Source organism: Bos javanicus, chromosome 21 (genome assembly GCF_032452875.1).
Source record: "Bos javanicus breed banteng chromosome 21, ARS-OSU_banteng_1.0, whole genome shotgun sequence".
Classification (NCBI taxonomy): Eukaryota; Metazoa; Chordata; class Mammalia; order Artiodactyla; family Bovidae; genus Bos; species Bos javanicus.
Genome location: NC_083888.1, coordinates 59,660,138 through 59,683,697, shown reverse-complemented (window position 1 = coordinate 59,683,697; position 23,560 = coordinate 59,660,138). Strand labels below are relative to the sequence as shown.

General features: G+C 45.6%; 1 protein-coding gene, 1 long non-coding RNA gene and 1 other non-coding gene across 3 annotated transcripts; 2 read left to right on the top strand and 1 right to left on the bottom strand.

The window, feature by feature from the left end:
* Positions 1–4,781: 4,781 nt before the first annotated feature.
* GLRX5 (glutaredoxin 5) lies at positions 4,782–14,708 on the bottom strand. Its single transcript, XM_061395244.1, has 2 exons — positions 14,316–14,708; positions 4,782–5,453 (listed from the first exon to the last, which is right to left on the bottom strand). The coding sequence occupies exons 1-2, from the start codon at positions 14,611–14,613 to the stop codon at positions 5,275–5,277; spliced, it is 477 nt and encodes a 158-aa protein (XP_061251228.1). The 5' UTR covers positions 14,614–14,708; the 3' UTR covers positions 4,782–5,274.
* Positions 14,709–14,756: 48 nt separating this feature from the next.
* Positions 14,757–17,236, top strand: LOC133234556 (uncharacterized). Its single transcript, XR_009732173.1, has 2 exons — positions 14,757–15,201; positions 16,459–17,236. It is a non-coding gene; the product is annotated as an uncharacterized LOC133234556 (long non-coding RNA).
* LOC133234824 (small Cajal body-specific RNA 13) lies at positions 15,859–16,132 on the top strand. The gene has a single exon (XR_009732321.1). It is a non-coding gene; the product is annotated as a small Cajal body-specific RNA 13 (non-coding RNA).
* Positions 17,237–23,560: the final 6,324 nt, after the last annotated feature.

Below are 23,560 nucleotides of genomic sequence, written 5' to 3'. Positions count from 1 at the left end.
CAAATAGACTTTCACATGATGAAACCTATTCTAACCTATCGGTTCAGTAAACAGTTTCCACTAAACGAAAAGAAGTACTATTAAAAAAAAATTAAAACTCAGTGGCAGTTAGTCCAACTATAGTATTAGGAAAGTAATTTACAGGGAATTCTTTCTGTCTCAGGACTCCCTTACCCCAGCCCCAAGAGCAGATAAATAATGGATACACTCCACTGAGAGTATTAAATTTTGCCATTGACCTTCAAAGATGAGTTTGCATGCTCTGGGAACAACCAAACAATGGCCTGTCAATAGATACAGACTTATCTCTACTCCCTTATTAAGCCTAACAATGATGGTGAATAATGTACCACAATCAAGTCCAGATCTAGTCCAAAGTAACCATGGAGGTTAACCTATCTGGAGAGCTTATTATGGGCTAGGCTTTTGATGTGGATTCTCCAATCTCATAACAAGCCTGACGTAGGTGACATTCACCACTGTCCTGTTCAGTAGAGAAGGCAAGGGGGTTATTAATGTGTCTGAGGCCTGTCACATATCTGGGAAGAACTGGAATAGGAATCCAGGAAGTTTGATCCAAAGCCAAGCTCTTCTGCACTGCCCTGTGCTGCTGCTCTGGTGAACTGCAAGAACCTAACACTTCTTACATCTTTATTTTTAAAAAAAATTATTTATTTATTATTACTTTTGACTCTGTTGGGTCTTCGTTGCTGAGCGAGGGCTTTCTCTAACTGCAGTGAGCCGGGGCTCCTCTCTAGTTGCAGTGAGCAGGGTTTTCATTTCTGTGGCTTCGTTTGTTGTGGAGTATGGGCTCCTCAGATAGCTCAGATAGTACAGAATCTGCCTGCAGTGCAGGAGACCTGGGTTCGATCCCTGGGTTGGGAAGATCCCCTGGAGGAGGGTACAGCAACCCACTTCAGTATTCTTGCCTGGAGAATCCTGTGGACAGAGGAGGCTGACAGGCTACAATCCATGAGGTCGCAAAAAGTCAGAGGACTGAGTGAGTAACACACACACATTAACACACGCACGGGCTCCAGGGAGCATGGGCTCAGTAGTTGTGGCACGTGGGCTTAACTGCCCTGTGCCATGGAAGCTTGCCAGACCAGGGATCGGACCTGTGTCCCCTGCACTGGCAGGCAGATTCTCAACCGTGGACCCCCAGGGAAGTTCAGGACCTAATGCTTCTTTTGTGACTCATCTGGAAAGAACAGAAAAAATTACTTGCTTATTTTTTACATATTTTTCTGAGCATGACATATGCTGCTTATATGGGATCCTTGAGTGAAGATAAGCAAAAGGGCAATTACAGCCTGGTGTGAAGGAAAATAAGGGGTTGTGGGGGTAAAACAGGGGGTGAGGAAAGGCTGTCAGGGATGGCAATCTAGGAGAGAGTGAGAAGGCCAGTGAAGTGTGTATGGAAGCCCAGTCTGGCTGCAGTCAGGAAAAGATCTTTGAAGCAAGGTACACTTCTTACTCACTCAGTCAGGTCTGACTCTTTGCGACCCCATGGACTGCAGTCCACCAGGCTCCTCTGTCCATGGGATTCTCTGTCCCATGGGAAGAACACTGGAGTGGGTTGCCATGCCCTCCTCCAGGGGATCTTCCCAATCCAGGGATCAAACCCAGGTCTCCCATATTGCAGGCAGCTTTCTTTACCAGTTTAGCTACGAGAGCAGCCGAAGAATACTGAAGTGCTTTGCCATTCCCTTCTCCAGGGGACTTCCCTGACCCAGCAATCAAACTGGGGTCTCCTGCATTGCAGATGGATTCTTTACCAGGGAAGCCCTTAGACTCAGACCAGATCTGCTCCCAGCTTAACTGAATGGTGCACGCGGCTTTACCACCTGCATGATGCTGCTCTCAGGAAACAGGGCAGGAGGAGATGCCCAAGTCCACCTCACCCCCACTGTGGGTGGCTTGAAACCAGCTCTTTCTTTTTTCACTCTTCCTTCCCTCTCCCTCAAATTAACTGTAGTGTGAGACTTCCCTGGTGGTCCAGTGGTTAAGCCTCTGCACTTAACACTGCAGGGGGCAAGTTCAATGCCTGATGGGGGAACTACATATGGCGCAGCTACACACACACACCCCTGGCCCCACCAAAATATATAGCTATCATTGAGTTCTTATGGATGACAAGAAAGGAATTTTGGATTCCACCAATTGTCAAGTGGATTATGAAATCTATTTTTTTAAATAGCTATCAAATCTACTTCTGTTTCTGTGACCACCCACCAATACCTATTTTTGCCTGCCAGTGACTCTCAGAAACAAACCTGGAAGCTTCCTTGCCTCTGGTTTAAATTTACTCCAACTTAACTTTGCCAACACAAAGGTCGATCCTCTGAACCCTTGGCACAATCTCTCCCATCACGAATACCAAGGGACCCAACCTCTCAAGATACAATTTTTCTCTTTAACAAATGGTAGTTCTTTAATAATTACAGGAAAGCATGAGGACCCATGTTCTACTCAATTCAATAGGGCCAATCACAAGTCTTAAAACTTCCCTTCTGTTCTAAAATACCTCCCAAACCTCAACTCATACAAACGTTTAGTCTTCTAAAATAACCTCCTCTATTTCCAACAGTCTAGTAACACAGTACTTTGAAGTTGTGACAAAAATCCAATAAATCCAATGGTAACAGCCGATGTCCTGCAGTGGAAAGCTGTGAAGCAGACCTTGCATAGTTAAAACAGATGATGTGTGACATTGCTGTTTGTACAAGAGATTCTGGTGTCACTGTTCTAATTATCACGGCAAATTCTAATTATGCAGATCATTAAAATTATTCAGACTGACATCAGATACCATCTTCAATTTCCCACTTGGGAAAGATGTGTCAAGCATAGAGAAAGAAAGTATTAATGAACTGCTGGAAAGAACATTTCCATTCCGTGTAGAGCTCAGTGATTGCTTAAACTTTTAAGCTCTCTGGTGACTGATATGATCTCACTATGATTCATAAGCCTCTGAGTCAAATTATTTACTCGGCGGCTCTCTCCCAGTGCTGATATTCTAGGGAGGTTTCCTACATTGATGTTTCCCTGCAAATGTTTCTCATCATTTCATTGTTTAGATGAACCCTTCGGGGATAAAGGCAGGTTTAGAGAAAAAGCCAAAAGGAGCAAAATTATGGAAAAGCACCAGATGCGAAGGCGAGGGTCAGTTTTACACGCTCACGTGTGTGCCCCAGAGCCTGGTTCTCATCCAGGAACAGTAAGAGAGTGATTTCCCACTGGTATTCTTTCTAAAGGACAAAGTCACAGGCTTGGCTCAGCCTTGGCATGGCAGCGGCACAGGGCTTCCTTCCAGTGCCCTCATTTTCATTTGTAAAACAACATGCTTCCAACAAATGAGCTCCAACCTCCTCTAAGGGTCTGTGTAAGCTCTTAGCGTAGAGCAGACACAAAAGGTATTGATGGGATGCAGAGTACACAACACGTGTAACATGAAACCTTTTGTGACAATAATCTGCTTTTCTTTCCCCTGAAGCCCTGAGTTCTGTAATTTACCAAGGCCAGCCGTCTCATCTAATAGGACAGCCCCCAACGACCTGTGGGGGCTACAATTCGTCTTTCCTTTCTCCACAGGCTCTTGGCAGGTGGGGGGCGGGGGGGTGCAGGAAGGATGGAGCCAGGAGCTGAGACCTGCAGGACCACCGGGCAGGTCAATCCTTACCCCACTAAGTCCATCCGTTTTCAGAGCTTTTCCAAGAGGCATTCATGTAGTCTCAGTGATCAGCACAGAGCAAGCCTCCCGAATGGCTCTGGGGAAATAAGCCATCCTCTTTGTTATTACTTTTGCTCTTTAAAAAAAAAAAAATGCAGCTTCTTCCTACCTCTGCCACTGTGCACTTCTGAATAGATGCTTTGTTTAAGCTCTTGGAAAGGAATGAAGGCTTCTGGGGACCCCAAGGTGTAAGAGTGGGCTTTATTCCTATGAGTTACCGTAAAGCTTACCTCCAGCTCCACTTTCAGCGCAGGTGGAGAAGAAACACAGTCCTGTTAAAAGATACCACGTACCACAGTACAGAATCAACTATGATTCCAATTATGTTCTTTTTTTATAAAGGCCCTATTTTTAAGGAATAAAAGGTTCACAAGATCCCACACTCTGGAGGGGGTTAACGGCCGCTTCCTATGGACGTGCAGCACAGCTGGCCAAGCACAGCTCTTTGGAGATGGGCAAGTGGGGCGCCCCCTCGTCTCTCCCCCTCACTTCTTGCCAGTCCAGTCCGCCCAGGACTCCAACTGGGTCATCAACGCCTCTCAGCACTAACAACACTTACTTCCCCTCAAGAAATTAGAGCACAGCTTGATGGCAATTTTCATGGAAATTTTAATAGAAGAGTATGAGACTCTCTCTTAATTTCTAAAATCCAAAGGTCAGAGTTACTAAAAGTCCTTCTAGACTGAATGTCCGTGTCCCCTCAAAATTCCTATGCTGACATATAACCTAACTCCCAAAGGGATGGTGTTAGGAGGTGGGGCCTTTGGGAGGTGATCAGGTCGTGAGGGTGGACCCCTAATAAATGGAATTAGTGCCCTTAACCAAAGGAGCCCCAAAAGTGGGAACACAGCTGTCTGTGAAGCAGGAGTGGGCCTCACCACAGAGCGTATCTGCTACAGACTTGATCTTGGACTTCTGCCTTCCACAACTGTGAGAAATCTACATCCACTGTTTATAAGCCATTCAGTCTACGGCATTTTGTTACAGCAGCCGGAACAGATGAACGCACAGACTTACTACTGTTCAAAATAATCACTCACATGCAGTATCCCTGGGTTGGCATTTTATTTAAAAAAAAAAAACAAAAAAACACAACCCCAAACCCCGGTTATCTTATTTTCTTCCTTGCCCATCAGTTTTCTTAACAGAATGAGTCATGAAAAACTGGGGGGGGGTAGGGGGGGATGGTATATTATCTTTACAGACTGACGTATTTGTGGAGGACCCGTGAAGAATAACAATGATTCAAAAGCTCCCAGGTTTACTCCTGAATCAGGCAAAGAGCAAAGGACAAAACAAGAAGGAATTTTGTTTACAACAATCTCGTAATGCAACATTGATTATGACAGTACAGTGTTTACGATTATGTTCGAGATAGGATCTTCCTTGCCCAAACACCAGACACGCTAAAATCACTTGGCTGCTTACAAACTGGAGGAGCCAGCGCAAGCAGCCATCTGAAGACTGGGAACCTGAACGGGTCAGGCTTCTCTGGTGGTGAGACGCTGACACCAGCGGCCCCTCGCCCGGGCCGCCTTCCCTCACTTCGAGTCCTGGTCTTTTGTGTCATCTAAGAGGGCGGAGCGGATCCCCAGCTTTTTCAGTTCTTCTACCAGGTCCCCGTTCTGGTGCATCTGCAGGAGAATGTCACAGCCCCCCACGAACTCGCCGTTAAGGTACACTTGCGGGATGGTGGGCCAGTTGGAGTAGTCTTTAATGCCTACGGGGAAAGAACATGGAGGGTCATTGGAATGAGCAAAGATGAACCTGCATGATGACACGTCTCCCTGCTCTGAGCAGAACACCCTGTGTCCCTCCCTTGCTCCCCATCCCTGGGGACAGCATAAGCTTTAGAGTCCAGTGAACTGCTGTTTAAACCTTGACTCTTTGGGACTTGCCTGAAGGTCCAGTGGCTAAGACTCTGAGCTCTCAAGGCAGAGGGCCAGGGTTCAAGGGTTGCCACACGCTGCAACTAAGACCCAGCACAGCCAAATAAATAACAAAACAAACAAACAAAAAAACCCTGACTCTTCCAATTATAAATAAACTGAGAGGCCTCCATCCTGTTTCTACCTTCATCCCACAAAGTTTTTACGAGAATCAGGTAAGGAGAACTCTCATAAACGACCTGACTCACAACTGACCCTGGATGATGGCAGAGTACTTGATTAGTTGATGCAAGTTACACAAGACACACAGGTGATATTCCCCGTGCTCGTGCCAGCCACACTGCAAAATAAACAGAGAAATGCCACAACTTCAATTCCAAATGGACGACTGAGCGTGGGCCCATCACAGTGACTCACTGGCAGACTGGGCAGCCCCCACCGAGAGTTCTTCATGCCTGTCTTGGTTGGTGAAGCAAGACACTGAGTCACTCGTTTTTATCTTGAATGATTCTCTTAACCGAGCAAAAACCCATCTCCTATGTCTATAGACTGTGGCTCTGGCCCTATTCCGCCCCTCAGATGGGACAGCTGAGCTGGTTCAGCCCAGAACTCGTCGGGACTGAGGAAAATGAAGGGAAGGCCCAGGGCTCACAAAGGCCCGTGCCCTGGGCCAGGCGCAGGGCCACAGGCCAAGGGAGACCCCCTCCCCGCACTAACAGACAAGGACGGTGGCTCCAAGGACACAGCGAGATGACACGCCTCCTGGGACAGGGCAACCATCTGACGATTCTGTTCAGAGCTGGGCCATGAGGGCGATGGTTACGAAAGAAATGTGGTTTCAATCTTAAGACATTAAAGAAAACAAACAAAAAAACCTTTTCTGAGTTCCTCATCTTTTAATTTCTTTTTGACTCAGAGCCTGAGATTGAAGTGTACTTTTTTAAACATACAAATAAATGAAACAGAAAAGTCAACAGATTCTTCAAGCAAAAGATCGTATTAGGCAAATTTTAGAAATCGGTCAAGTGGTGGTTTTATGTAAACAAACAATACAAAACCTTCTGCTTGATGCCCCGTCGTTTATTATCAGATGTGTCTGACCAAGTACGATGGCCAATAGGAGTTATTTTACAAATAACAGTCCCAAGATACCCTATGTTTTTCTCTTTTAAGTCACTGCCTCCTAAAAAAAAAAAAAAACCAGCAACTTTGCTCACCAGGACAGCGCTAGAAGGTTGCCACTGGAGAGTTTTATCTTTCTTCTGCAGACAGACTTCAAGGATGAAGAAATGGTTACAACATTATAGGCTCTGAAAAGTTCCCTTCGAAGCCACTGTGGATTTCTGTTTTTTAAAAAAAAAGTCAGCTGGAGGTTTGGAGATTATCAATAAAGGGCAAATTCCACGAACCATCAGAATGTCTTCATACTGGAATACTCTGAAGAATTCAGGTTGTTCATTGCTCTGATGCTTGGTACTACATAAATAATTACTTAGCATTAAGTTGTGTGTTTGGGATTTTTTTTAAAAAAACTCTATTCTCAAACACTATCAAAGACTATCAGAATTTACTTATGTTTCCAATAATTCATTTTTTTTATTTATGACGGGGAGGATTAGGAATCGTTTAACATGAACTTTTTACCTCTTTTAAACTTTCTTAAACATCTTTTACATTTATGTACACAAACCATTTATCTGCACAACACTATGAGTTTTTTCCCCCAATTAATAATACGTGCATTAAGCTTTCCATAGCAATAAATATGCACTGATTCTTTTGGTGAACGCCTGTAATTTTTTTTTTTTTTTTTTTTGCCGTGCCTCGTAGCACGCAGGATCTGTTTCCCGACCAGGAATTGAACCCAGGCCCCCTGCACTGGGAGTGTAGTCTTAAATCACTCGACCGTCAGGGAAGTCCCAGTGCCTACAATTTTTGAAACACTCCAAAGGTGAAAAAGTTTGCCATCTGAAGGCCACCCACAACCACATGTTTAACCCGAAAAAGTATGATGTTTTAAAATATAACCTTTGTTGAGTAAAAGAATGATTTGCTTTCATCAGTTGTGTTTATGCTCAACCATGGTTGTACCATGCTCAACCACAGCATCAGGCTTGTCCCAGTCACTGAAGATCATGTTGCTGCAGACCATGCAGCCCAACGGCCAGGAAGGAAGGGAATCCACTCTTACCACCAAAACTGCCAAAACAAGTGGGCTTCTGGACCACCCTGAATATCCAACACAGTCACGTGCAAGGGAGACTGATTCCTTGCAAACCCCACGGCCCGTGACTGTCCTGATCACTTACACTTCAAGAACGTAGGAGAACCCACCTCAGAGCACAGGATGGCACTGTGGGATTCTCCAGGCAAGAACACTGGAGTGGGTTGCCATTTCCTTCTCCAATGCATGAAAGTGAAAAGTGAAAGTGAAGTAGCTCAGTCGTGTCTGACTCTTAGCAACCCCATGGATTGCAGCCCACCAGGCTCCTCCGTCCTTGGGATTTTCCAGGCAAGAGTACTGCAGTGGGGTGCCATTGCCTTCTCCGACAGTGCTGACAGTTTATCATACTTAAACTTACCTGCTTCTTTCATTTTTAGATTATCAAGTGTTGTTGGTAGCTGATGTCAAAGCAAAGCTCTGACATCTTTCCTAAAAACGATGCCATTTTCCATGTTTTAAAAAGTTTGATTACAAGTTTAAATATTAAAGGAAATACCCAACTGCTTCTTAGAGAGTGAAGTGAGAAACTCCCAAAAACAAAACACTATAAATCATAAATTGGAAACTAAAATTCTATGAAGTCACAATCAAGTATGGCTAATTTTTCTCACCCTTTAAATTTTCAGTGACTACAATGTAAGTGTGAATATTTGTGTAGTTCTTGCATCTATCGCTTGGAATAAACCAGAGAGCAATTCTTGAAAAATTAGAAAATCATAGCCAAGAATGGATCTTAATGATAACCATACTTTATAGATGATAAAATGTGATTCTGTTTGTGACAGAAAATGCTGAATGCAAAGTTACATAACAGGTAAAACCAGGACTGAGACTTAGGAGTCTCTTACAAAATCAGTTCTACATACAACCACTGCTCCACCAAAAATTTTAATATTCCAAAGTATCAAGTCAGAGGGGAGAAAACGTTCTAGAAAATTCCCTTCCAGAACTTTCAAAAGGTGCTTCTAAAATTCTTGACATTTCAGAACACTGGACGTCATTCCTGCTTTGGACAATCAACCATAGGAGCACCGTGATTGCAGTTTTCCTTTTTCCCAGTAGATTTTCAGGATGGGAGCTTCAGAGTCTGATGCAGTTTAATTCCAACTCTGCCAATTAGGGGACTCTACTCCTTGGTGAGGTGACGTCACGTCCTCTGGAGTCATGTAGTTCTCCATATTCCCTAACTTAAGAGTACTTAAGCACTTAAGCAGGTAGGACTGCTTGAGATAATGTGAGCTAAAAGCATCAAAAATAGCAGAGCTTCAAGAGAGGAAAAGTAAACCACAGTGCCAAGAAGGAACCAGGAGGAGGAACTGGCAACCCGCTCCAGTATTCCTGCCTGGGAAACTCCATGGACAGAGGCGTCTGGTGGGCTACAGTCCACGGGGTCACAAAGAGTGGGACACGACTGAACGACTGAACAGGCACACGAGAGGAACAAGGCTTTGGTTCAGGGGTCAGCCTGGCTGGCTGGCTTGTAAATACAGCCTCAGGTAAATCGCATCTCTTAGCCTTAAAATGGGAGTAACTCTGCCTCACAGATTTATTATGAAGATTAAATAAGTTAAAATTGGTGAAAGGAATTAAGCTCCCACAGTGCCAGGCGCCCTGTGGCTACCCTCTCCATGTCAGTATCCTCTACCCCATTCACAGTGATGCTCTTCTGACAACATATGCAGCAGAGAAAACAGAGGGAAAGAAAGCGGGGACACCAACGAAGCACGCCATGCAGCAATAAAAATACCATCTCCTGAGCTACGGCTTCCTGAGTTTCATACTCTTACATTTTTCACACTCTAATCTCGTTTCACCTTTACAGAGGTAGGTATAACTATCCTTATTCTACAGATGAACAAATAAGGGCTCTTAGGTTAAATAACGTAACCAGTGTCACAGAGCTAGCATATGGTGGAGCTAGAATTTGTGTCCCGGTGCCTAGGAGTTCAAAGGCCAGGTTCTTGACCACCAGAGGTGGCCTCTGGCCAGGGGCTGGCATCAGTTACTCCTGCCCACCTGTGAGCCCCACCTGCATGACACACAGATCTGCAATCCGTGGGACCGCGTCACATTTTGAACATTTATATACACACGTGGCATTAAGTCACAATTACCTTTTTGCAACCGGTTGCTGTTTAGTCACCAAGTCATGTCTGACTCTTTTTCGACCCCATGAACCGTAGCCTTCCAGGCTCCTCTGTCCATGAGATTTCCCAGGCAAGAATACTGGTGCAGGTTGCCATTTCCTTCTCCAGGGGATCGTCCCAATCCAGGGACTGAACCCGAGTCTCCTGCACTGGCAGGTGGATTCTTTACCACTGAGCCACCTTTTTGGCTAAACATTGTCTTTTCTTAGATTCAGTCAGATTAAATACCTTTAGATCTAATTAATTTTTTAACCATAGCTTAGTTTCCCATCACATGACACAGTTGCTTTCTTCAGTCTGCTGCTAAGAGACCAAGATCCTTTCTTGTCCACTTTTCATTACTACAAAGAAGCTGCACATCCTTACAGGAGTCTCCGAGTTCACAGGCAGGGGACGGTCTCTCCAGCCCAAGGGGTGGCAAACCACAGCCTTCGGGCCAAGTCCATTCCAATTCCTTGTTTTTATAAGTAAAGTTTTATTGGAACTCCGCCTCTCTCCTTTGTCTAGGCGTCGTCCCTAACTGCAGTACACTGTAACAGCAGAGCTGAACGGGTGCCAACAGAGACCACTGGGCACCCAAAGCCTAAAGTATTTACACTCTGGCTCTTCACAAAGGAAGCTTGTCAATCCCTGCTGTAGACTAAATACCCGAGAGTGAAACAGATGGGTCTTCAGGTCGGTTCACCTTCAACCTGCCCAGGTACTGAGAGTTTCTCCTCCAGAGGGTGGGCACACGTTATCTCCCTGTCTGCAGCATACAACCCGCCCTCCACAGACACATACGCACACTCCTGATCTGACTTCTTGCTAACATCATAGCTTTACTACGGCCTTAAAGTCCTGGACACTGGCGAGGCTGAGTATATTTTCAAATGCTTAAGAACCATTCGACAAAGGATGATGGTTATTCATTCAACAGACACTGCTCTCTACGTGAAGAATACAAGAGTAATCTGAATAGGCAGAAATTCCAGTGTCCATAATGTTTTTACGAGCATGGAATAGAGTTTATGATAAAATGATAAAGAAAAGAAGCAGTTTTCATTGAGACACTCACTGAAAGCTCGCTTTGCACAAGTAACACACACAGTGCTCCGGAAGTCACAACAGACACGCTCCCCGCTCTCAGGAGGGCAGAACGCTACATATAGACACGTGTGATCTCAACTCTACTAAAAAAAAATAAATAAAACTGTTAGAAGGTAGATCCAAATGTTAATAATAATGGTTTATGGTTTCCACCAGAATTACAGTGGATTTTCATTTGCTTTAGGTTTTCATCATTGTTTTCTAAGTTTCTCCCATGAGCACATGTTTCTTTTGCAACCGAAAGTAAAGACTAGTCTTTGTTAAGACCAGGGGTGGGATATGGGTCCCTATCCCTTTGGGTCCCACTGTGGTTGTCTTCGATGTGTGCTCCAGGTTTTAAAAAAGGAAAAAAAAAAAAAACTTGAGGAAGGACAAAGTGCAAAGCTGCCTCACAGTCACCCTGGTTCCCTGGGTCTCAGGTCTCAGTCTGACACCTCTGGGCACCACACTCCACGGACACAGCGCCCAGAACCAGGAGACAGTGTCTGAGGGTCTTCCTCCAGCTTGGGCTCTTTGTAAAGCTCAGCCTCCTCTGGCACAAGAAAGCAGGAAAGGCCAGTTTTGCAGGAGTCCCTCTCCGGTTGTGCTTTTCATTCTGTCTGCCCTCTAGGGAAAGATTGAAGGCAGGAGGAGAAGGGGACGACAGAGGATGAGATGGTTGGATGGCATCACCGACTCGAAGGATATGAGTTTGAGCAAGCTCCGGGAGTTGGTGATGGACAGGGAAGCCTGGCGTGCTGCGGTCCGTGGGGTCGCAGAGTCGGACACGACTGAGCGACTGAACTGAACTGAACTCTCCTGTTACTAGAAGTGACCTTGGGTCTGGGAAAGGCGCACAGACATATCCTTGGTTGGGAAAAGCAAGCATCAGACAGCCTGTCAGTCTCTCACGATAAACTCAAAGCTAAGGTAAGCAAAAAGATGGAGTCTTCAAGTTTCAAAGCCTCACCCAGGCTAAACTAATCCTCGCTGTGAAAACCTGCTTACACCGCCCTGCCCTAAGTCTGGAGGTTGAGACTTACACTAATGCTTACTTTTCTAGGCAACAAAAGACATGTATTATGTTCAATATACATGTAACACATTTACTAACGAAAGTAATGGTCTGATGAAGGTCAATGATCAAGACATTTAAGGGTTAAATTCCTGTTGCTACGGTTTGAACACTTAAGAACAGAAGACTGAAAGTCAAACACAGAAGTGTTCTTAGCAAAAATATTCTCACTCCTGCTCTTACTTTAAGTTCACTGGCCAGATTGCAGAATGGCCTACCTCTGGTTATATTTAAAAACATTTTTTTTTAATTGAAGTACAGTTGATGCATAATGTTTCAGGTATAGAGCAAAGGGATTCAGTTATACCATCCACTGGTTATATTAAACAGGAGAACTGAAAGTCACAAACAGGAGGCTCTCAAAACTTTATGCTAAGCAAGATAACAACAACACAACTTTTTACTAAGGGCCATAGTGGCGAGGCAAGGTCCCAGCTGAGACTGCAGTTACTCCTATCTTATCTTATAAGCAGAGACACTCTGCTGCTGGATGAAGACTGTAGCTCACCCTGTATGTGAAAAAAGCCAGCCACTTGGTAGCATTCCAGTAGACCAGGAAGGCAAAAGGATCGTGGGCATAATTCATGGTCGTATTACTTTTTTTTATTTTTAGTCGCTCAGTTGAGTCCGACTCTTTGGGATCCCGTACCTTCTGGTAATGCTAAGCTGCCTTCACTCCTCATTTCCACCCACCAAAACCAAGAGTTCTATAGGGATTAGATAATGTGGGGAAAAACACTTTTAAAGTCATAAAGTGCTAATAATAAAACAGCTACCATTTAGTGGGTGCCTTTCCTGTGCCAGGTGAGATGACGGGCACTTTCTAAAAGTTTTCCTTTCTCTTTGTTCCTCACAAAAACTTTGGCACAGATGGTTTCATTATCCTCATAATATTGAAAGGGAAAATGCAGTTTTGTGACTTGCTTCAGGCTGCAGAATGGATTGGCCACAGGATTCTAACCTGAAGCCTTTCCCTGACACCAGCCTGTCTCGTCCATGTTGGAATGACGATGGTGGACAACTTCAAATGCAGAACAGCAAAATACAGAACTTGGCATGGAGACTACCACAGAACTTGGTGCCTTAAAACTCTCTCTAGGACACTGTCACTAAACAACCTCAGGAAGACTCAGGGAGAACTCAGTCACTGAAAAGTCTAACTAGAATGCCACCCTTCAGCGGGTACAGGGACAGTCCCCCATTTCTCTGCCAACCCCATCCACCCCAGCCAAAGGGCAGGCCTGGTTTTCCAGGCAAGAATACTGGAATGCGTTGCCATTCCCTTCTCCAGTCCTCCTACTCAACGCACAGCAAACAGAAGAATGCAGGTAAGGTTCACAGCAGGAGACTCAACAGCAAAGCTGCTAATTAACTGTCAGGGCCCTCCTCCCTCCCTCCAGAGCCAGTGACAAGTCACAGACTCTGCAGACTGCCCCAGAACCTGACTGGCTCCTGGAGCTGCCAGCTTGAGTTAGCTAGGGCTCAGGAGTCATTCCTCGTCCCGCTCCCCACAAACCTCTCTAAGATACCCTATCTCCCACAAATCCCCCCCATCCTTGAGTATCTGAACATGAATTTTCATGTCTTTTTCTCCCACAGCAGCAGACGTCAGCTAAATCCACTCCAAAAGCGGAGTCAAACCCCTCCTTGTAAGCAACGACAGAGAACGGTCCCTGACCACCCCCATCCCCCAGCCTTGAGGCACGACAGGCCAATCTCTGAACCCCCGAGCCTCAAAAAAGGGCAGCCTCGGCCCTCCCCGCACCGTCAACAGTACCTGCCCCTTATTCACGGGACAGGACACTCCCTCAAATTGTCCCCAAGTGACTACTCCTTAGGGCCTCTTCCTGTATCCCTTTGCCCCACTTCCCCACTCCTGCAAAGCTGGGAGTCGGGCTGCTGACCATGTTCCTTGGACTCACCCGAAGAGAACTCGCCCTGAAACGCCTATTGCAGCTCACAGTGAGAATCGGAGAACCGCTAGGACTTAAACCCGCTGCACAGGCTGGCCCAGAGCCCCAGATCTTCAAAACCCAGTTTCAACTCGATCGTGCCCCCACTCTAGATGCTCTGATGCGGTGTGGAAACCCGTACCCTGACCGACCGCCCGACAGACCCTCGGCCCCGCAGAGCGGCCAAGGGAGGTCGCCCCCCAGCCCCGCCCGCAGCCAGCCCTGACCTTGCCGGAGCTGGGGGTCGTCCAGCACGTTGTAGGCCGCGTAGTCGCGGACGCCGTGCAGCCGCAGGATCTGCACCACGGCGTTGCTGAAGCCGCACTGGGGCTGCTCCGGAGTCCCCTTGAGGAAGACCACCACCTTGTCCTTCTTCACTAACGCGTCCAGGTGCTCCGACGAGCCGCTGCCGCCCGAGCCTGCCGCCCGCACGCCCGGGCCCCGGAGGCCGCCGCCTGCGCCGCGCCCCCAGCGGAGCAGAGCCGACGCCGCCGTCGCCGCCGCCCGGCCCAGGGACCCGCTCATCCCGGCACGTTGGCCGCAGCCCTCGACCGCCGGCGACCTGGGCTAGCCAGCCGGAGCCTTCCCGGGACCCGGCCCGCGGCGGCTCGGCCCGCCCCCCGGAAGCCCTCATTGGACCGGCTCCGAATAGCTCTCCATCATTGGAGAGCTCTGGCCCGCAATTACTTAATTCTACCAATCAGACTGCTCGTCCCGCCCCGACAGGGTGAAGGTGGTCTTTATGTCTGAGCCACCACCCACCCCCTTACCATTGGCCGTCGGCAACCGCTTCTTCAGTTGATTGGACAAAGTGGATGTCCATCAGTGTCACGACGTTCCGCGGTAAGGAGAGGTGAAACCAGAAAGACAACTTCCCTCCGAAGAGTAGACGGGCCTGCTGGGATACTGAGGGAGGACTGGGTCAGGCGCTGGGCGGGGTTTTCGCAGCTCCGCGGAACGCCGGGAAGGGGTCACGTCCAGATGAGGGATCCGGTTCCGGTGCAGACGGCGGCCTCGGCGTTGCCGCGGCAGTGCGGTTGGCGGGTACCTGGGTGGTGAGCTCGCGTTGTTGGAGGGGCTGGAGTTGTTCTCGGTCCTGTGTTGTCCGCTTAGGTGAGCTGCCGGAGCTTCCGTGAGGCCGCGGCGGGAGCGGGGACCGTGCGGGCCTCTAGCGGCCGGGCCGGGGTTACGAGATCGGGGCGCGCGGGGCTTGAGTCCCGGCCCTCCGGCTGTCCCGCTGCCCACGTAGGAGACCCAGACCATTTCTTGCGTCTGCACTTCGATTATTTCACTAAAATAGTTTTTGACTTTTAAAGTTCACGAGACGCTCTCGTCTGTGTGGTCGGGGCTTCGCTGACTTTCCCAGCCTACTTAAGCCCCTGGGCCTGGGCCCCAGGAAAGGTGTGTTGAATGGGAAACTTAAGAAAGGAATTGGTTCGTTCGAGAAACGTTTTCCGAGCAGCTGCTGCGTGCAAGGCACTGCGCCGGGGCGAGAAGTCCAGTGAGACCTGTGCCCAAAGGTTGACAAATGAGAGGCGGGCACAAAGCAATGTGGGATACAGGGGAGGGAAAGGAAGCCTCCCGAGGCCCACCGCTTTCTCCATTCTTCATTGTGCATGTCACACCTTGTCGTGCATCATTAGCTTGCTTGTTGCCTTCCCTCCCAGACTTCGACTTCATTCACCGCTGCAGCTTCAGTATTGAAAACGGGTGCTCACGTTGGTGACAAGAGTGACCGCCGAAGAGCGGGGCTCCTTGAAATCGCCGCGTGATCTGTAGTCTCGGCGTCGCACTGGGTTGATGGTACCCTGGAGCATCCCAGACTTGCAGAGAAAGCATCCTCCAGAGGAAGCTGAGGCATGACTGCTCGAGGGCCGGCAGTGCCATGTGCAATTTTCCTCTGATAGTTCCCAGTGCTGTTGCCACGGCGATGGTGGCTGTGCCATGCCATTGTCTATCAACCGACAGGAAGAGAAAACTGGCAGTCAGATATTGTTTAACAGACGAAGTGGTTTCTGTTGGACACTTAAGTACTGCTAACAAATTACCTTTCTTTTCTTTTCTTTTTTTTTTTTTAGAAAAAAACCCTAAATGTTTTAAAAGGGTGGCTGGAGGTGACCTCGTTCTGCATTCAAGGTTAAAAATCTGAAAATTAGAATATGTGCTCTCAGCAAGAGTATCTTCTAAATAATCATTCAGCATGAAACTTGAGCCCCATAAGCTGAAAATTACACTCAAGACTTTCCTGAGAAATGCTCCCCAGTGACATATTTATTTAACCCCCCTTCGATGGTATTGATGTTTAGTACTTTACTAATGTGGGATCCACGATTGATCAGCTTCTTAAAGAATCCTTTTTTTCTCCCCCAGAGTCATTGATTCCAGGTAAATCAGAGGAACAGACATCATGAACAGAAATAATACAGGAAGTGATGTGATGCCGAAGTTTAACTGTTGTTCCAGAAGTCCAGCATCTGTGGCTCATAACTTTAGGAACTGTATCATTTGCAAGGTCACCTAACTTTTACTCATATTGGGTTGGCCAGAAAGTTCACTCAGTTTTCCTGTAAGCTGAGAGAACCCGCACGGACTTTTTGGCCAACCCAATACAGTAAGTTTTGTTTGTTTGTTTTTGTTTTTTTTTTAAATAAATATTGACAGTTTGTTCCAGAAAACCTAAATTGTAAATTGCCTACTCTAAGCTGCCTGATTCTCTGCTTGTGTTCACTGGAATAGGGAGAAGAATTTGCAAACTGATTATGTGAGGGTCCGAAATGTAAAACCAGGCCGTGGGGAGTAGCCTGTTTTTTGCCTGGTGTGTAATATTGGCTTTGCCTGTTACAACTGACAGACATTTTATTAAGTTGAGAATATAGCTGTCATTAAAGACTAAGAATAATCCTTGAGCAGGAAGAATATGAACCCTATGTTTTCCAAAATTACGATAGAGTTGCTGGTTACAGTCAAGTATGGTGAGACCGTCCGTGAAAGGCAAGGACGTGGAAAAGCAAGTGGGAGTTCTTTCCAAGAGCTAGGTGGGGTGGCTTTGATAGGATGATGAAGGGAGAGAGATCACCTATCCAGACCAAAGAAATTGAAGCAATACACCTAAATGTAAGTTTTTAATAAAGTAACCTAAAGTATAAAATGTTGTATGTGTTGAATATATTCCTTTCTGTCTTTCACTTAAAACCACTCATCAGGTGTTGGCACCAAACATCAGTGATTTAAAGAATCAAAGAAAATAGTATTCAAAATATTTCCTCCAAAGCACCAGCCTCTTGTATATAACTTGGCATCTGAATTAGCAGCTTTCTCACTAGAGACTATAGTGAACCTGTGACAAAAATACACTTCTTAAACAGTTGTAAGGAGTTTGCATTTGTATGCACGTGCATTTGGGTGTTCTGAACGGGGACGTCACCCTCTGTCCGTTTGTGATCTCTCCCTTGTGGACGTTAACAGGGAGGTGGGAGTGGGAAGTACAGAAAACTTAGGAGAATCCTGGGATTTGGGTCACAAAGTGTAATTTGATCCCAAACTAAATAATCTACTATGTAAACATGCTGACTCAGGCATCCTAAAAATGTTTTTCTTCCCGATGGTTATTTATAGATAAGGTTTTACTATATTTAGTAAAATGTCTCCTTTCTACCGACTCTGAAAGCAAATGCACCGGTTGAACCCATAGTTAAAACCTTACAAATTTGACATCGTTTCTTCCTATATATCAGCCCTAAAGAAAAAGGATTACCCAGCCTAAAGGTGGAACTTTATTTGAACACTTGGCGTGTTAGTGTTTTCATACCCTATCTTCAGTCCTGAGGTTCATGCTGCCTTCTGACAGGGTGTAGTTATTTTGTAGAGGATACATGACCCAGAAATATCCAGTAGGTCTGAGCTGGCCAGAGCATTCTGTGTCATTTTAATGGAAAAGTGGCTGCTTGTGTTGCAGGATGGTTGGGGCCCCCAGACATTCCTGAGCTAGAATAGCATTCAAGACCCAGATTTCCATGGACCTGAGCCAGAACCTGGGAACTTTCTCCGTGATGACCTTAGCTCTTGAGTCATTTTAGAGCATCACTGCGATCCTGGAATTAACTTGATTCCCTAAAAATTATGTGTGAGAAAAATGTGTGGCAGTGCCCAGCCTCCCAAGAGGAGTTTTGCTCACTCGTAAGGCAAAGATAGAAATGCCTTTGCAACCTTTACTACCTCTATCTGACAAGACAGCTGGGTTTATAAATACTTCTCTGGCCATGGGAGTGGCCTCAGTTTTGCTAATCGCAGTTTCTCACATCATGTGGGCTCAGCTTAGAGGCAGGAAAGGAGGCTTTCTTCAGGCACCCCCTTCTCTGCCGCAAAGGTAATGCTCTCCATCTGGGTAAAATGAAGAAAAATGCTGTAAACTGAGTTAGTTCAGTCTAAAGCAAACGGAGATTCAAGTGAAAATGAATCCTTGAAGAAGCTTTTATGAAAGCTTGGGTGTCACAGCAGAACCTGATTCTGTTCTGGGATTTGGGATGTAGAGTGTGGGGTCTGGCTTCTAGTCCTGAGCATCTCGTACGAGCTTATTGGGATTGTCCCTGGAATTGCCCACCCCTCACATCTTCCCCCTTCCTTGATTTGTGATAAATATATTTATGACATTGGCAAAGTTCAGTTCAGTTGCTCAGTTGTGTCTAACTCTTTGCAACCCCATGGACTGCTGCACGCCAGGCCTCCTTGTCCATCACCAACTCCTGGAGTTTACCCAAACTCATGTCCATTGAGTCGGTGATGCCATCCAACCATCTCATCCTCTGTCATCCCCTTCTCTTCCCACCTTCAATCTTTCCCAGCATCAGGGTCTTTTCCAGTGAGTCAGCTCTTCACATCAGGTGGCCAAAGTATTGGAGTTTCAGCTTCAACATCAGTCCTTTCAATGAACACTCAGGACTGATCTCCTTTAGGATGGACTGATTGGATCTCCTTGCAGTCCAAGGAATTCTCAAGAGTCTTCTCCAACACCACAGTTCAAAAGCATCAATTCTTCTGCACTCAGCTTTCTGTATAGTCCAACTCACATCCATACACGACCACTGGAAAAACCATAGCCTTGACTAGATGGACCTTTGTTGGCAAAGTAACGTCTCTGCTTTTGAATATGCTATCTAGGTTGGCCATAACTTTCCTTCCAAGGAGTAAGCGTCTTTTAATTTCATGGCTGCAGTCACCATCTGCAGTGATTTTGGAGCCCCCAAAATAAAGTCTGACACTGTTTCCACTGTTTCCCCATCTATTTGCCATGAAGTGATGGGACTGGATGCCACGATCTTAGTTTCCTGAATGTTGAGCTTTGTTGTTTCATTTTTAGTTCACTTTTTATTTAATCAAATCTAGATATGCATATAGATTAAAGAACCAAGTAGGTTTTATAAGCTTTTTCATTAGGTGATAACTTTCATCTCTTAGTCAGTTTCCTTGGTGCTTATCCCTATATAAAGAACTTGTATACTTAGCTACTTTCTTAACTTTTAATGTTCAGGTGTTTGTTGCCCTCCCACTAAGAAAGATGAGGATTTAACTTCCTCCACATATGCATATCTCTTCCCATTACTTTCTCATTCAGTTGTCTCATAACTGGTTAGATCAGTATTTCATGTATTGTTTTGTTCAGTTGCCCAGTTGGGTTCAACTCTTTGTAATCCCATGGACTGCAGCACTCCAGGCCTCCAACGAGATCGTTATTAGCACCAAAGAAAACACACCTGTTGTGCAAGGGGAAGACATGGCCTACTACATGGCCCTACATGTCAGTAGCATTTATCTAGTCATAATAACATGAAAGAGAGTAAAAGAGCTGGCCTAAAACTGAATGTTTGAGCTTTAAGCCAACTTTTTCACTCTCACTTTCATCAAGAGGCTCTTTAGTTCTTCTTCCCTTTCTGCCACAAGGGTGGTGTCTTTATACAAGGACTGGAGAGTTTTAATGAATTTCTTTGCATTCTATTCCTCTGCTATTAGACATTTACCCCCAAAATACTGTTGTGTGTGTGTAGCACGACAAACAGGTTTTGTGTACAGGAATTCATTTGAAACTTGCCTTAGACCTGGATAATTGTTCTCGGGCATTTGGGCTCCTAAATTCTCTTTTCACTCTTTGTTAGTAACATCTTTTTGACAAACTTGAGCACTTCGGGTTCATAAGTTTGTTTTGTTTTACCTTCATAAGCATTTAAAAAAATTTTAATTCAGAATTACAACAAATTCAGTAAGTCTAACAAAATTAAATATTCCTGAATTATCTCCAGGATATGAGTATGTATTGGACACAAATGTGATTTTTATGCTTTTTGAAACTAAAATGACAATTTCAGTGCAAAACTCCGATTAATAACCCATAGTTTTTCACTTCTGAAAGTTGTTCCCCTTTAGCCCTATGCTCCTCTCTGAGTGAGGACTGAACTCCCTGGCTACACATAGGCCTTTAAAATCAGACATCTGCTGGACTTTTGTCTATTTAGAACCTTATTTCATTTCGAGGGAAAGAACCCAAATGATATCTCCTATAAGGTCATATTAAAAATTAAAAGTTAATCATAAAGCGTGCTAAGACTTGAGTAAAGGTGATAAAAGAATTGAATTCTGCTTAGCTGTTTAGTGAAACATTTTAATGTTTTGTGTTATGTTTCTTTATTAACAGGTAGATTCCATAACTCAAACTGTTACTATGTTCCAGAGACTTCTGAGAAGGTGCCTAGACCACAGAATTTCAGCAGCAAGGAGCCAGGGCTGTTGTGTGTTGCATATTAGGACGATTTATCTGTTGGCAGGAGTCTGTGTCTCCCTCTGATAATCTCTGAGCTCGCAGCCAGACGAACACTGAGAAAATTTTATTGTTTTCCTTTGAATGATGACTAAGATATATTACCAAGGCCATAACTACTCTTTATGTTGAGTCAGAATTTCACTTCATACTTCAGCCTTTGGGCCTTAATAATTACATGCTTCAGAGTTAAATCTTGCTCTCCTGGGCGTCCATAGCTCTAGCCTCCTTCACCAGAGTAGCTAGCAAAGGACCCTTGTTTCTCAGAGTAGGGGAGTGGGTTGGAAGTGGGATGACATTAACTGTTTATTTTCCTTTTGCAGGAAAAATAATGATTTTAAATAATATTTTTTTCTACTCTTCTAGCCAGAAAAATTAGCCACTTGCTAATTCTAAACTTGACAGTTTTTGAAAGTGTAACCTACTGAGACAGAATTAATTTGATAACAAATTTCCGTGAGCCAGAGTTTTAGAGCTTTAATAAAAAGACTATATTATTAACCAATTACACTTTGTAGAAAAATAATATAATAAAGAAGGGGGGAGCATTTTGCATAGGCTGCACTTACAAAATTGGGTCACCAAGAGAATTTTGTATTAAAACTTGGAGGAGGGCTTCCCTGGTGGCTCAGTGATAAAGAATCTGCCTGCCAGTGCAGGAGACAGGGATACCATCCCTCATTCGGGAAGATCCCACAAAGCTCATAGCAGCTAAAGCCAGGCTCCACCAACTACTGAAGCCTGAGCGCCCTAGAGCCCGTGCCCTGCAACAAGAAAAGCCACCACAAACAGAAGCCCAAGCACCCCAACTGGGAGTAGCCCCCCTCTCCACAACCAGAGAAAAGCACTAGAAACACCAAAGACCCAGCAGAGCCAAAAATTAAGTAAATAAAAATTATTAAAAAAAATAATAAAGCCCTGAGTAGAAGGTGACATATTTCCAAGCCTTCTCCCCTCTCCAGACATCCAGATCTGCACCCGGTGTAACTCCAAGCCTGTATGCCAGGCCAGCGGCTGAGCTGTCGCCTTGTCCATCTCTTCCTACTGTGCAGCTGCGGCCCGGGGGGTTCACCCATACTGCACAACTCTCAGAATCATTCTATTCTTTGAGAAACTTGGAGCATTTCATACTGAGTCTCGGCCTTACCCCACAAGGCAGGTAGGGGGCACTAGTCTTCCTTAGGAAGCAGGGCAGCAAAAGCCAGTAAGTGCTGTCCCTGTCAGGGCACGGGAGTGTGGGAGCTGCCAGATTCTGGGAAGAGGCTGTTGGTTCCTTTCCAAGACTTGTGCGTATTTTAGGGAACAGTATACTTGCTTAGTTTTCTAATATTACAGCCACAACAGATTAGAAGTAAATTTAAAAGGTTAACACTAAACGCAGGAAGAACCCATGACTAACAGGAGATTTTTAAAAACTGAGAAGCAGATATTTGGGGATTTTTCTCTTTTTTGGACAGCTGCATTCTGGAAGCATTGGGTGTAAGCGGAGGTTCATGGTCCTCGCGTGTCACAATTCCTTGAGCGTTAGAGCCCCTGTGTGGTAATTCCAAGTCACCCAGACAAGAAAATGGTATTCCGTGTACTTCGGTTAAGAAGTCAAGGAAACGTAGTGTATGTTAGATTGCCAACAAAAAGTATACAGACTCATGATCTAAGTGAAGTCGCTCAATCGTGTCCTAATCTTTGCGACCGCATGTACTGTAGCCCACCAGGCTCCTCCGTCCATGGGATTTTCCAGGCAAGAATACTGGAGTGGGTTGCCATTTCCTTCTCCAGGAGATCTTCCCGACCCAGGGATTAAACCCAGGTCTCCTGCATTGTAGGCAGACGCTTTACCATTTGTGCCACCAGGGAAGACATGGTCTAAGTAGGTTGTGTTAAAAAATAAATTTCAGAGGCATACTTTCTTCCCTCATTAATGCCAGAAAAACAGTGTTATTCTATTCCTGTTATATATCTCATATTAGTCCAGGATGAGCACCTTAAAATTACTTAATATGTTTAATTAGGTGGTGAGGTATTGAATTATATTGGCATAAAGTTGGATTTTTCTAAACTGCAAATCACATGCTGGGCTTAAGAGCTTAGCTAGCCAGCCATCCATAAAGCAGTTCCACAAATGCTGGATACACCATTAGAGGCATCAAAGGACAGAACCACTTCACTGCCCTACCACCCAGCCCGATTTCTCTACTTTTGGAGACCAGAACCTTTCAGGGCTTTTTTATGTATCACAGTTTAATTTTATGCCCCTCCCACCCCAACAGACCTTCAGCTTCTAGTCCAGTGGAACTCTTTCCCACCCTGGCCCTTCTGTGTGCACAACACATACTTCTAGAATGGAGAACACGTGACATTGTAAACAACGTAGAGCAGTATCTCAGATCCCCGGATCCACAGATGCCAGAGGAGGGGCAGAACCAGTAGCGTAGAGCTCGTGCTAAGCAGGACGCAGAGGAGTAGGACACGCCCACTCCCCAGGACCTCAGCCTTACAGCAAGAATCTCACCAGCAGGGGGTGGGGCTGCCTGGCCCAGCACAGCAGGGCCTCAGAGAGAGTAGAGGCGGTGGTGTTTGAACTGAGTGTTGACAAAGGGTAGAGAGCTGCTATTTAAAAGAGAAGGACATTCCAGGGAGAGGAAACTGGCAAGGCAAAGGCCCAGG

What these genes read in the sequence shown, in the direction of transcription:
- GLRX5 (XM_061395244.1), bottom strand. Translation starts at nt 14,613, where the DNA reads ATGAGCGGGTCCCTGGGCCGGGCGGCGGCGACGGCGGCGTCGGCTCTG. An exon ending in CGACCCCCAGCTCCGGCAAG is followed by an intron (nt 5,454 to 14,315) that starts GTCAGGGCTGGC and finishes CTTTCCCCGTAG; the next exon opens with GCATTAAAGACTACTCCAAC.